The following is a 15,020-nucleotide window of genomic DNA, read 5'->3' as shown; positions in this document are numbered from 1 at the left end:
ATTGTAATTTATATTCTATATTCGTGAATGGTGCGTCAGATGCGCATACGACGAAAAAAATGTCCAAAACGTACGAAATTATGATGCATAACTTTTCGTACGATTTCATACGCACTCATAATGAGAATAGGTTGCAATGGTTTCGTCCTGTTAAAAGGGAGTTTTTCCTCACCACTGTCGCTACAAGCATGCTTAGTGTGAGGGATTGCATTGATGCAATCAACTGGTTTTCCTTAGATAGAAAACTTGGAATCAATTTGACTGATGATCTGGTGAACTGCAAATGCCTTGAGATGACATGTGTTGTGAATTTGACTTATAGAAATAAAATGAATTGAATTAAATCGAATAGTCAAGTGCCTGTTGGACAGAGATTGACTTATTTTTCCGACTCCTATAAAGAAAGTTATGGACATATTGAACTGAATCCCCCAGATTCTGATACCTAAGTTAGAAAGTTTAAATCGTCCTTTGCGTTGGTGCGCTGAGAGTAGCCTACAATCCTTGCGCTCAGGGAGTCTCTACATCCGGGGTGGGATACGAGGGGAGGGAAATAGAGGGGGGTGGACGAGAGAATCGCAACGCAGAGAGTCAGAATCACTACAGGCTTCTACTCTGAGAGCTCGATAGCAGCCGCAGGACTGCCTCTCCACCCGATCATCTGGTCCTGGGAGCAAGACGAGCGGGAGTTTGGCGCACAGAGACATGACAGATATAGAAGCGAGTTCGTGAGTCGGAAACGCAGGTGGATCGCTGTTTTATTCCCTCTGAAGATGACTAGAGACTTGTGGCGCCTGCGACAGCTCGACTGGGCTGTGATTTTGCTGGTCCTGAGCGCCACTCTGCAACCATCTAACTCTGCGGTAAGTGCGCCTTCTTGCACATATTTATTATTCTTCTTATTATTACTATGATTCCATTTGGGGCCAAATGGGCCCCAGACGCACGCATGATGAGACCTGCCGCACTAGCCGGCGCCGAGAAGCAACTCTTAAGATAAAAGTTTATAAATAAAGATACTGCTTAATAACAAGTACTACAATACAAATGATGCTTATATATCAGTAATAACGATGCAATTACACTGTTTGCACACCTTTCTGTGCTTTTATTGCTTTTAATAATCCCGTGAGCACCTTCTTGCTTTGTAGCTTTCATGGCAGCCCCGGACGGGGATATGAGTCGGGCTGCATGCGCTCTGCGAACAGGAGGGAAGAGAACCTGCAGCAACATGCCACATAAAGAAGCTTTCTAACACTCTTCCCTACCTTTGCGCCTTGCATTTCATTTGGCGCTGCTTTAAAATGCTGGTTGAAACATAAAGCAATGCATGTGAAAATGCTAGATATGCCTGCTCTGTCAGTGATGGCATTGTCCGCAAAAGCATGTTGTGCGTAAGAGTTACCCTACAGCACGCTAATAAAGCTATAGGGACCAGAAAAAGGTGCATGATTAAACGGTGAATGTTTTTGTTCAGAAAGCTCCAGAAAGGTTTAAAGGATGGAAGCTGACGGGAGGGGACACTGAAAAGTGGGCTTCTAATTAAATTAAGAAGTGATCTATGTAATAATGAAAGAATTTCCTCTAATGCCATAAGGCAAGCCTGAATTATGTCTTGATAAGATGCTCAGTATCCAATATTCATTAACCCTCTTGAGGGTTTGCAACAAGATAAACCTAATTTGTGAACATATATGAGTGCAAAAAAACTGTTTATAATAATGTCATTGGTTGATAGGATATGGCACCAAAAAGAAGGAGCAAATATGGCAATTTTTATGACCTTTAACAACCAATTCAAGGTCTCATTTCAGAGATAAACTAAGCTTTTTTTTGTTATGTTGTTGTATGAAGTGGCAAAAACATGCATATTTAGGTTGTCAATGTAGTTAAAAATCAATGCACTTAACTAGTTAAAACAAAGTCTCTTCTTACATGATTCATATTAATGTTAAAAAGAAAAGCAATTTGCAAGGTGAGCCTCTGCCTCCCCCTGGTACCCCCTTAGAGGTGCTTTTGTTATAAACATAAAAAAAATGTTTGTTTACACAAAGTTTACCTCCACTTCACTATACGTTTCCACTCAGATAGCACTCAACTTGCTGCTATCTCTTGAAACCCAGCAAACAAACTGACTGCACATGCCTCATATAGTCTAATATCTACATGCTGAATATTCATATGGAATTAGTTATGCAGAACCTCTGCTGAAGGATGACCCACGCCCCTAAAAACAGCCCCGTCCAAACAGGCTCTCTCTCATTTATGCTTTAAACCCAGTCAGGAGACTTTTCCTTGCATGTTTTTCTTGCAAACATTGAGCCACCATTGCATCTAATGGAATATAGATGGAAGAGTTTTGCAGCCTCATCAATCTCTACATTGTGTTGTTTGATATTATCTCCTTATAGCAGAGTGGAAATGATTTGATTTCATAGTTTTGTATTTCTTTCTGTGGTCTATTTACAAGCACATAGCAGTGTGTGTGAAATATCATTTGGGCTGAGATAGAAAGGTTGGAAATCATTAAATTTACTTAATTTTTCAATTTCTTCTCTTTTTCTTAGCCCTTTCTCTTTGAATTCAGGTCCTCATATGCACCTGGACCAGAGGAGGGCAGTTTGGCTTACACATTTCAGTGCATTCAACAGACAGACTTTAAATTAAAAGTTAGAAGAACATCCTCTTGATTAGTGAAGTACAGGATAAAATCTGCTTTTTAGTTCGTAAGCATTATTTTCTATTAAAGTAGGTTGTGTTTATTGTAAAATACTTCCTTTCATTGCTTTGTGCTGGTGGAACAACGCTTCTTGGCAACGACATGCATCAAAAACATCCAAGATCAAATATTTTGTTGCCAATTTACTCTTGAAATTCCCCCCACCCTGCTTTCTATACATCTGCAGAAAGGCCTAAAAACAGTTGCTTGAGGGCAAAAAAAAAAGCCTAATGTTTGCGTGTTTTGTCCAATTAGAAGATGCATCATGGTGGTAGTAGGTTGTGTTATAAAAATGGGTTGAATGTAAAGGTTGAATGGGGGATTCACAAGATTCTGGATTGTGAATAAGTCCAGGGAAGCAAGAAAGCGGTCTGAGCTGAAAGGGAAGCTGCATTGCTGAACATGGGAACAGATGCTTTCTCAGCATCTTTATCAGGGAATGTATTTTCCATAAAGTAAAAATATAAACAGACCTTAAAATTAGTATAAGAAGAGAAAAAAAAAAATCACCTATATTAACAACAGTTGAAATATTTAAGGACCTTTAATTTGCTGTCTTTCCCTGTGGTCTCATTGTCTCCCTCTTGTGGTTGCTGAGTGCAAAATAGCTGTTCCTTTATTAATGCTTGCAAAATAAAAAATCAAGTCATTTGTCTTTTACTTTTTTAGTATATCTTTAAAAAACACACTCAGAAAATGTCTTAGTTTTCAAAAGAAGAACTTATTTTTATTTGCTCACTTTTTTTGCACATTTATTTTGCTCAAATAATAGAAATTGACGTTTCTCTCCTGATTTCAAAACAATCTCATGAAACAAATGCATTATAACACACACACAGGATTTCTTTTTTAATTTCCAAGCATTAAAAATTGTGACAAACGGAGAGGATCACACATCATTCGTGCTCTGAGAATCAAACCCTGTTTCGATACGGATCTCCACTCCCACAGGTGAACGAGTTCAGCTGTAATGTATACCTCAAGGTTTTTCCTTTGAACCCATCATGGCCTGCAAAACACAAACGACACCCTTAGTTTGAAGCTCATTCTCCTGTGCATGCCAACAAGAGAATGATAGCTTGACGGTGCTCATGCTCGTGCATAGCCCGTCATGGGTTCCATCACCTTTATTCATGACCTGCAACCCAGGTGGAATTTAAGTAGAGAAAGGGGGAGGATGATGGTTTGTATGTGTGAGGGGAAGGGAGCTAAGTCATAACATCCACAGAGATATATCTGTGACATGTCGAGATAACACCATAGAGCACGCCCTCAAGCCTAACCGCTCCAAGCTCTTCTTTTTTATTTTGTCTCTGGTTTGCTTGTTTGTTTGTTTCTTCGATTTATGTTTTTATCTCCTACTAAAAAAATTTTTTCTCTTTGATTTCTTGCTGTTTAGTCAGTTTCTTAAAGTTTATAATATGGAAAGAGATTGTTACTCATTCTTGATGGATCTGGGATTATTTTTGTAACCAAATGACAACCTTAGCATTGCAGAAAGGTGCAGCAATCACCTTGCAAAGTTGGAAGACTGATGTGATAATGTTTGCTAGTTGTTTAGCCAATGCCTTGATCATGTCTGGTAATATTGGGGTTTGCAACAGGTCAATCAGGATGGATTTACATAAAGAAAAAGCCACTGACAATAGAAACCTGCAAGCCGACTTAAGTAATTTAACTGAATCTTAACAGCAAATACAGATGATCTTAACAGGTAATAAAAACAAATGTAACTGAGCAGTTACAGTTCTATAGTTTAGTATTTATGTGCAGATTTCACATCTTGCTTCATAAAGTGGATGTTAGCTATGCACCTAACTTTGTTTCCTATTTGTTATTTTAAACTGCATTGCGCTTTATTCAAAATGGACTTTACATAATTCAAGGCTCTTATTGGCTAAATGAGAGGAAGGCATGATGCACCAGATTTGGCCGTTGAGCCACCATTTGATGATCGCTGCTTTAGAAAGTTTAAACTCACAGTGTGCTGTGAATGAGCTGTAAATGCCATCAGTATTAGCAGAGGGACAAAGGAGAGCTAAAACTAACACCAAATGTTTAGTCAGCTAAATATCTCCACGCTTTATAAACCCTTTTGCCTTTGTCTCTACATTTAGCCCACTTCTTATTTCTTTTATTTCTGATCTTTATTTCTATTTTCTTGTTTTCTGATAAGAAATAATTCCATTTAATGCTGCTCCTCTCCAAGTCTCTGTCAGCTCTTACTGACCTAGACGTTATCTCTCCTAATCATTTCTAGGAGGATAGTGATTCTAAAACTTGTTCTTCAAAACCTTTTTAGTTGAACATGGTCGCTTATTTTTAAATTCAGACTTTTCCCAATAAATCAATCTTTCATTTTTGTTTCTTTTTTTACCTGAACAAGCATAGTGGTTATCACCAGAGGTTTCAAAAGTATTTATGCTTTTTACTCTATTAGAATGATAAATCCTATTTTTAAAAACACTTTTGTAGAATTTAGAGTATCAACTTAAGCTTTTTGCCCAAGTAAAAGTGTAAAAGTACGAGTTTTAAAACGGCTTAAAGTTTTAAAGTAAAAGTAATGCAGGAAAAAAAATGTTAAGGATAGAAGCTTTAAACATTATACTGCTTGACCCAAATAAAGGGACATTTTTCTACAATTCTGGATGATAAATTCCTTATACCTAATTTTCTTAGCTTTATATTGTAACTGCAACAGTGTCAAATTGAACTTGCACCATCTTGAAAGACGATTTATTTTGGTACGTGGTGAACAACAAGTTGGTGCATTACCGAGTCCAACCACAAAGAAATGAACCATTTTTAAAATAATTTTTTTTAAATACCAACAGGCCATAATGAAAACGCTTTAATGAAACGAAACTAACAAGCCAATTTTTTAAATGTAAGTGGTAGAAAGTAGAGATAATTGCAGAACCATTTAAGCATTAGAAGTAAAAAGTCGTCTAAAAATATTTACTCCAATAAAGCATAGATAGCAAAAATTTCTACCTAACCAAGGTAAAAAAAAAAGTATTTGTACTTTTTTACTTGACTCCTCTGGTTGTCACTGCTTGTTCTACCCCAGACATGTGGAAAGAGTAATTAACTTTAGCAGACCTGTGTCCTGCAATTGCAGAACTTAAAGCATATTTAGCAACATACTCTGGATGTTGGTCTTCTTTACAGCTAATAATCTGTGCTCTAAATGTTTAAGGTGGGAGAACAGTACACCCTAAAGGGCTGTTTTTGGTCTCTCATCCATTCAGACACATTGCTGAGGTGAGGCATTATTCTGCAGACATTTAGTCATAATATGTTTGCTCCATTGCATAAATTCAATAGAGTCGATGCTTGTCATTGGTTGAATCAGTTTTTTTGTATCTTTTTGAAGTCACTCTAACCTAAAAGCTATTGTACCTGGCTCAGGGTTTTTGTTACGCCAACCACCAGAAAATACCAGCTATTCATTCATATGTTCTGCACCTGGGCTTTAGATAGCTCTTTTATGACGCGATAGTATCTTCTTCTTGGTGGGAACTACAAATGTAAGGGATGGAAAAGTATGAAATAACATAATGTGTCTGTAATCAGAACATATTGTAAGTAAAGATGGATTGCTGACTTGTCTCCAGCTGAATCCCTAAAGTTTTCTAATTAAATAACTTAAAAAGTTATGCACTCACCCGACTTTTCTCTTGCTGGATGAAATCTAATAGCTCACCCCTCCCCCACCTGTTGTTGCACACTGCTGGTCAGCTGTTAGATAAATGGCTACTATGTTCACCACCACAGGTAAGCCAAGGTAGATTTGTTTTGAATATACAGCGTCAGCAATATATTCGTTAAGCAGCTTCTGTATGAAAATTGATGATTGTCCAAACTACTTGGCTCACTGATATCAGATGGTTAGTCTCCCTGTATTACTACAATACCATTTAAAGAGCAGATCCACATCAGTTAGGCCAATTGAAATCTGTTCCTGAATGTAATGGATGTCTGTTTTAAATTCAAAATAACAATGCATACATAGGTGTTTTCACACCTGCAGCTTTAGGTGGAAAATTTTGATTTCACTAAACTTGGTCCCAATTCGTCTTCAAACTTGGAAACAAAGTCCAGGGGACTGTTTTTTTTTTTTTTTTTTTTTTTACTTTTTTTGGAATTGGTCCCATTTGGGTAATGCGTACCAAACTAGTGCAACCTAAAGAAGTGATCTCAGGTGGCTCCAGGCGGATTCTCGTGTGCACTAGTTGATGTCTGAAAACTACTGTGCTTTGGGGCAGTAACACAATTCTATTTTAGAGGTAGAAATTACCTTGTCTGTCAGCAGTATCTGCTCCAGATGAGGCTCTCCCGGTGCATGTTAAGGAATATTAATCTGTGCGTTCTCCTGAATGGGGCAGATATTTCCATTCAGCGTCTCCACTGCATCAGCATATATTTTTAAGCTACAGCCTCACTTCAATATTAAACACTATCATTTGCAAATAGTTGTATGTGCAAAGCATATAAAAAGGTAAGAGCTCCTAATAATTGGTGTACCTGAGTCTTCATCATGAAAGTATTATCCATTTATCCATGTATTATCCAAGCGGCATCACTTCCAGATTTTAACCAGTTGTCAAGGTGACATGACGTTCTCCAAGTACTGTGATGTTTGGTCCCAAGTCACAAAAAAACTGGTTTAAAAGAGACAGAATTAATAGAAAAATGTATCATTCTAACATTCTGAGCCACTCTACAGTGCGCACTAGACATGTCTAAAGCACCTTAAGATTGTTAATCCTGCAAAAATTTGTTTTGGGTTTTATTTTTGTGTATTATAGTTCTAATGTTGCTCTTCTGCTTTTAGAAAAAATATGAACATCATTGAATGTTAAACAATCTAACACTAATTTAAACTATCAGAATTTCATAGCTGCCAATTCTCTAGCCTTCAACAATATAGTTTATGTGAATTTAAACTTAGACTTTTAAAGACCTTTCAAATTTGAGACCCAATGTACAAGAATAACAAAAAATAATAATAATAAGCAAACACAGTTCATAGCCTAATTAGTGTATATATTTATTGTTTTAAGAAAACTTTGGCTGAAAATATGCTCATTATACATATAATATACAAATACTCTTCTGCAACTCTGATTTTACACATATAGATTGATATTGTGCAGCTATTCATGAAAACCCATCAACTCACCAACAACTTTATTTGCAACATATTGCTGGTACAGAGTTGGACCCCCTTTTGGCTTCAGAACTGCCTCAATCCTTTGTGGCATAGATTAAACAAGGTACTTGAAAATATCTTCAGAGCGTTTGGTCCATATTGAGATGATAGTATCATGCAGATCACGACCACATCCCAAAGGTCATCTATTGGATTTAGACCTTGTGACTATGAAGGCCATTTGAGTACAGTAAACTCATTGTCATGTTCAAGAAACCAGTCTGAAACTATTGGCGATTTATGACATGCCGCGTTATCCTGCTCGAAATAGCCATCAGAAGGTGGGTTAACCATGCTTATAAAGGGATGGACATGGTCCATCAGCAACAATACTCAGGTAGGCTGTGGCGTTGACACTAAGGGGCCCAAAGTGTGTCAAGAAAATATGCCCCACACCATTACACTACCACCACAGGCCTGACTGTTGATACAAGGCTGGATGGATCCATGCTTTCATGTTATTGGCCTCAATTTATGACCTACAATTCAAGTATTGCAGCGGAAATTGAGTTTCATCAGACTACGGAAAATTTTTCAATCTTCTAATGCCCAATTTAGGTGATCCTGTTTGGATCGTGACACCTGGTGTAGTCTTCTACTGTGTTTCGAAATGTTGTGCGTTTAGAGATGCCCTTTTGCATTACCTCAGGTGTAACAAATGGTTGTTCAAGTTACTGTTGCCTTTCTGTCACCTGACCTTTCTGCTCTGGCTTTAACAATGACGTTTGCGCCCACAGTACCATTCACTAGATATTTTCTCTTTCCCTGACCATCTCTGTAAAGCCTAGAGATGGTTGTGAGTAAAAATCCCAGTAGATCAGAAGTTTCGGAAATACTCAGGGCAGCCCATCCGGCACCAACATCAAATTCACTTATATCACGTTTCCTTTCCATGTTGATGATCGGTTTGAAATGCAGCAGATTGTCTTGACCATGTCTAGATGTTTAAATGCATTGTGTTGCTGCCATGTCATTGGCTGATTAGAAATTTGCGTTAGAGGGCAGTTGGGCAGGTGTAAAATCATTTGAAATGGAACTTTAGCTATAAAACGGTCAATGCAATTATTTTAAATATAACTGTTCTCCTAAGCAGAACATTTGAAAGAATATTTTTCAATTAGAACAATAAAAACCTGATACCTGTGACCCATCTACCAAAATAATGGCACCAATCAGCTATTTTGGAACCAACATTAGCAAGGTAGCGAATGTTAGCATGTCTGTGCTCGTGGCTGAATAAACTGTTCTCAGCTTGACTGATTCTGCAGTCATAAGGGCACCTGTATCTTTCTCTATATCTGTCAAATCTTGTTCTTCTCATCCAACACTTACTCCAGGTCTCCTCTTTGATCACTTCATACTTCCCTCATATATTTTCAGCAGCAGACATGCTTGCACAAAAAATGCAAAGGGAACATGGCGTACATTTCGTTTTTACTCTTGCTCATGTTTTTTTAGTTGAGCACTTCACTGAGTTGCTAACAAACAAACATATCTGTGGATGAATTTGCAGTTTGGATTAACATTCGGTATTAGGTACCTGGAATTGAACCCACAGCCTTAGGAATTGCAAGAGCTCTAAACATTGAAGCCAAAGTCAAAGAAAATTTGTTTAGAGATGTGCATCTGCAAAGTTTTCAGGCTTAAAAACAATCAACGCTGTAGAGACAAATTAGACTTAAGTTTTACCTTGAATTCTGAAATATGAGCACTGTTTTTCACCTCGGCCTGGTAATCCTTTTTGCATTCTGTTATTTGAGTTGACTTGAATGTAATTATCTCTGGCAAGTTTATTTTTAGTGTTTTATGCAGATACATCCAGGCTCCCAGCGGTTTAACGCTTGCCCTAGCTTGGATTAGGTCTCTGATTTGCGATCCCTCTGAGTCCATGTGTGTTTGTGTGCGGCTCTGATCCACGGGCTAGCTGACAAATCCACCTACACAGACCCAGTCACAAGACATGCTGTTCTCCTTAGCTCCACTCTGCTTTGTTCTGACGTCTTGTGTTTCCGTGTTCTTTTCTTTTTTTTTTTCAATAAAATGGACTTTGGTTTTACAAAGCACTGCTGCAGGTCATGCTGAAATGAGATATATGAAAGAAAAGCCAATAAAGCTTCAGGGGGAGACAGAAAACGTACGTTATGTAAAGTATTTGGAGGAAACAGAAAAGCAGTGTTGGAGTATGTTGCACGAAAGTATGTTAGATTTGTCTTGTAAACAGGAAAAGTTGTTGTTTGCATATTTTCCCCTGAAAGGAATATGGGTTTTAATCTGCCTGTCTGCTATCAGTGGTTTGTCTTGATCTACAGATGTCTAGTCTTCCCTTCTCCTGATTTACCCTGAGCCATATATACTAAGTCTTTCATAACTCCCTTTGTAGCAGGATTAAGCTATTACCAAAGATTTAATAGCCGATCAACACGGCGGCTGGTTGCTCCCTTGCATCACTCGGCACCTCTTTATTACCATTTGTTATGTATCAGAAATCGCCCTATATCCTTGGGTGATGTACTGTAGCTTCATCTTTTTATGTTGCCTAGCTGTTTAGGCATGGCTATAAAACACAGCCTCTTTTTCCATCAATCTTTTTGTGGTTTTTCATCTCTCTTAAGATTCTATTTTTCTTTTAGTTATCTTACCTCTTGTAAAAGTAGTGACACTTATAAGCTTGCTTTTAAAGAGTTTTTGCAGACCATCTGTCTGCAAAACAGGAAACCAATAAATTAGTTTCCCATAAAATCTGAATGCTATATAAAACGTATTAGAAGATTATTTGTTATACAGAAACATTACACTGTTACTACCTTTTAAAAATGTCTCTGTTTTAAACCACCTGAAACAAATAAATAGGTCAGTAACAGGGCTCTGCAGCACTTGGCGGCATGCTCAAAAGATAATTCAGTCTTTTCATTTACTGTAGGTTTGTGGGAACAGCGGTATATCTAAAAGCTGCAGGACACCGGTTCTTGAGGTCTTGAGTTCAACACCCATGGGCCCTATGCCGTTAGGGGGAATGGGGAATTTTTTATCCGACAGTGACTGACAGGGTAAACCAAAACAGTTCATTGCTAAAGAAGCTGGATGTATACAGCGGGCTGCATCCAAGAAAACTAATGGAAAGTTAAGTGTAAAGAAAAACTGTAGTAGTGGAGTAGGAATTACGACAGCCCTAAGAGGACTATGAGGCAAAAGTAATTTCACTTGGAGGAATTCAACCAGCCATGGACAACATCTTTTATCATAGCTTGAAAAGCCAACTCTCATAAGCCCAAAAAACTACTTAAAGTATAAAAGTATAAAGTAACCTTTAAAAAAAAGAGCCAGATGCCACTATATCAATTGAAAGCTCAATTTTTCGACTATTTCCAAAAATTGTTTGAGATAGGGCCAAGGATGAGGGAGGTCTTGTTGCTCTCACCTGTGTCTGACCTTTCAGACATTTCAACATCTTTTTCTGAATCCGTCATTGCATCATGGCATAGACAATTCACGTTTGCAGTTTGAAGAATATCTACTTGCTTCTGACGGTTTCCTTTAGCTAACCAATGAGTGTTTGCGTTATATGACTCATCCAATTACACTAGTTCTCACTAGATGTGGATGGAGCCAATGATCTGCATTGGATGGCGCACATGACGTGAAATAAATATTTATAAACATTAAACCGAAGCCAAGAGTAACGAGTAATATTTGTTTTAAAAATGTAAGGAATAGAAAGTACAGTTACTTGTGTGAAAATGTAATGAGTAGAACTCAGAAGTAGGAAGAAAAATAAGTAATGGAGTAAAGTACAGATACCTAAAAGGTGTACTTAAGTACAATAACGAAGTATTTGTACTTTGTTACCTGACACCTCTGTAATTAGCAGTCTGAAAAAACTGAGCTAATTTGTCTTTGTCCTATTGTGTTTTTTCTGATCTTTTTTTTTTAAGCATACCAGTGATGATCAAATTAATCATCATTTAATTTACCCCCTTAGTCTTAGTATAGTCTAGTGGTGTGCTGATCGATCGTTCACCGATCATAATCTGATGATCGGATGATGAATCGGAGTATATCAAAAAGTCTGATTTTTGTGCCACCAACCGGAGTAAGAAAGCTGTGCAGCACACCCTCGCACACACCTTCACTGAAATGAGTTGTTTTATGATTCTGGCAGATCACAGAGCCAGTTGTAGCTTTTATACCTAAATCAAAAAATTAACAGGCAGCTGTGTGATCCGGCAGTGATCGATATCGGCTGTGATCGGCCTAAAATCCTGATCAGAGAATTCCTAGCTTCCAAACAAAGATTATTATTGTAAGCCTGCTCTGTTAGTGCGCAGATGTGGTAGGTTGACTTCTTGGAAAATATATAGGAGTCTTGTTTTTCACTATGACTATCTAAAAAGTAATACAAATAACATCTTTACTAAAACGCCAAGACTGAATAAAGTTCAATAATAAAGTGACTCATCTTTTCTGGTGAAAGTCTTTGATTTATCTTCATGACAGTCGTGGGCTCCTCCAGCCAGTCTTTAGCCTTTAAAAACATTTCCATCACACCAATCTGTACTCTCACAGCAACATCAACTGATTCAGGGATTAGGTTTTAAAAATCTGGATTTTAGTTTTCTTTATTTGACTCTATAAAACAAGGGACTAGAGTAATTTGAGTACTTTGATGTATTAATAAACATCTTGATCAATCTGTCATCCCACCTATGGGGTGGAATCTTCCACCTCCCTTCATCTCTCATCCTCCCAAATGCTGTGTCCCACATGAACCCAGATACCGATGACACACTGCGATAACTAAATGATGGGTGCCCAACTGGCTGTTTATCAGTGTGCAGAGGTGCAGAAAGCTGTTTTGACTACTTTCCTTTCACTGCATAAAGACTAAAGCAGGGTTGTGTGGAATGCTATCTCTTTTTCTGCTGCTGCTGTTTTTTTCTCCTCCCTCTTAGCGCTCTGAGTCCCACACTCCTCTCGTGTGAACACCTGTTTCTGTCATCACACTGCTGAGAAAGTCTCAGGGTTTCCCTTAAAAGTCTCATAGATCGAGTATTTGCTTCTTTTGTATGTTTCAGATACAGTATCTATAGTCTCACTATTGAGGGAAAAACAAGTGTTTTAATTCTAATCAAATAAATGCAAAAAGAAAGATGATATTCTGCTGTTTCTTTTTAGATAGACCTATCTTGATTTGATTTAATATAACATGTTACCCCTTGGGGCCATACATGAGTTTTAAATGGATTGGTGAGGCATGCCAAATAGTTTCATAAAGCTAGAAAATTAAAAATGATCATATGTGGGGGAGGTCATGGTCCAATGGTTAGAGCAGTGCTCCTGTGCTCTGAGAAGGTTGCAAGTATCTAATTCGATCCCCACAGCCTGCAATCTGGGTCCATGAGTAAGACCCTTAACCCCACACTGCTCCCGAGGTGCTGCACAATGGCAGCCCACTGCTCCCCAAGGAGATGTAAATATAGAGGTAAATTTCTCCAATGTGACTCATTAAAGTTCAATTATAGTTATTATTATTTGGCTTTTGAGCTTATATTAACCCAATAATGATCTTGCTTATTACATTTAGAGTTATGTATTAAGAGCTTTTTTTTTTTTTTTAGGGAAAGTTAAGCTAGATAATTCAGATGCACACTCATTTACCAACTTTCAAAGCCGTTTTTTTTGTTAACTTTCTTTGGGTTTAGCGCAATAACTGTAAAAAATAATTTGAATCGGCATGTGTAGGTTATAAATTTCAAGTATACTAAAGCTCACCATTTCCCTCGTTTAAAGTTATTTTCTTTATCTTTTAACTTTCCTCTTACAGCTGATATTGTCAATGCATATTTTTGTATCACTTGTAATTTATATATTTCCATTCTTTTACATTTCTACATCCAAATGTTTTAAAACGTCCCTTCAAATTTCTGCAGGTCCTGATTGAGGTTAAATGTTTGATTTAAGTCGATATCGTTACGTTCAGGGAGAAAGGCCTGCTGCATCAGGACCCTCAGGGTGCCAGAGATGTAAACATGCAAGTTTTTATTTCTCTGCCGGTCATCACTTAACTGGCATGCAGCTAAGCCTTTAGCATGCCGTGCGTAGGATAACATTCTGCATGTTGCTGTAGGGGAGAGTTTGCATTTTTCACATTGCTGAGTGACACAGCAGCAGGATAACAGGAGTACATCCAACCGATCTGTGGCTTCATTTTGCTTTGATTATGGTAGTCATTTTTCCACATATGCTGGTGCTTTATGCTGGTGCCTTCACTTCTGCTCCAGAGCTCGTGGTGTTATGTTTTAAGTTAGTTATCAGTTTACTGTATGTATTGTTATGTATCAGCTATGGTAAGTTTACTGTAATTTATAAAGCAGAGAAACTTATATATAAATAGAAATATTTCTTATGTAAAATGGAAGCTCCCAAAGGTTTGCAGAAAATCCTTTCTAATTCTACAGTCCTGTTGTTATCGGTATCACCAACACATTGTGGTTTGTAGACATGATCCTTTGTCCCTGTGTGAGTCTGCAGGATTGTGTTTCTGCATGTTTTTGTCAACATTGAATTCATGGCATTCTGCCTCCTCTTCTCTGGACAGACCTTTGGACAAAATAAATAAAAAAGATATGAGACATCAGATTAGAGAGCAGGGGAAGACAGCAATGCAGCCAAAAGGCGTTTGAAATGGAGATAAAAAAAAATGCAAAACAACCATGAGACAGACTCAGTTATTTTTAATCATAGAGTATAAGACTCATCACATAACCGTTAATATTGAATTTAAAGGCTAAAATAGGTTTTAAGATACAAATGAATTCATAGATTCAGCATATTTCTGGTTTGAAGTCAAGTATACAATGGAAAACCTGGAAAGGAATCTCACCTTTTCCTTTCAACATATTTTTTTCTCCAGAGTCAGATTTTGCAGTTTTTTTCAATCCAAAAATACAATTGTTCACTTTAAGAATTTTAGATATTTTCACAAGGGTTAGTGAAAGATAATGAATGCAGAGATGATGGATGGATGGATGGATGGATGGATGGATGGATGGATGGATGGATGGATGGATGGATGGATGGATGGATGGA

The 15,020-nt window shown here is 37.6% G+C and overlaps 1 protein-coding gene across 2 annotated transcripts in view; it reads left to right on the top strand.

The window, feature by feature from the left end:
- Positions 1-569: 569 nt before the first annotated feature.
- The window catches only part of col4a5 (collagen, type IV, alpha 5), an 83,792-nt gene continuing 69,341 nt past the window's right edge, over positions 570-15,020 (top strand). Inside the window, exon 1 of one of the 2 annotated variants that reach the window (XM_015398143.1) lies at positions 570-863. In XM_015398143.1, coding sequence (XP_015253629.1) covers positions 774-863 — 90 coding nt within the window. In that variant the 5' untranslated portion in view covers positions 570-773. The remainder of the gene's footprint in view (positions 864-15,020) is intronic. The other variant, XM_015398142.1, reaches the window with a different exon arrangement.

This window comes from Cyprinodon variegatus, unplaced genomic scaffold (assembly GCF_000732505.1).
Source record: "Cyprinodon variegatus isolate N-32 unplaced genomic scaffold, C_variegatus-1.0 Scaffold914, whole genome shotgun sequence".
Taxonomy (NCBI): domain Eukaryota; kingdom Metazoa; phylum Chordata; class Actinopteri; order Cyprinodontiformes; family Cyprinodontidae; genus Cyprinodon; species Cyprinodon variegatus.
Note: the sequence above shows the minus strand (reverse complement) of the source record. Positions and strands in the feature narration are given on the sequence as shown.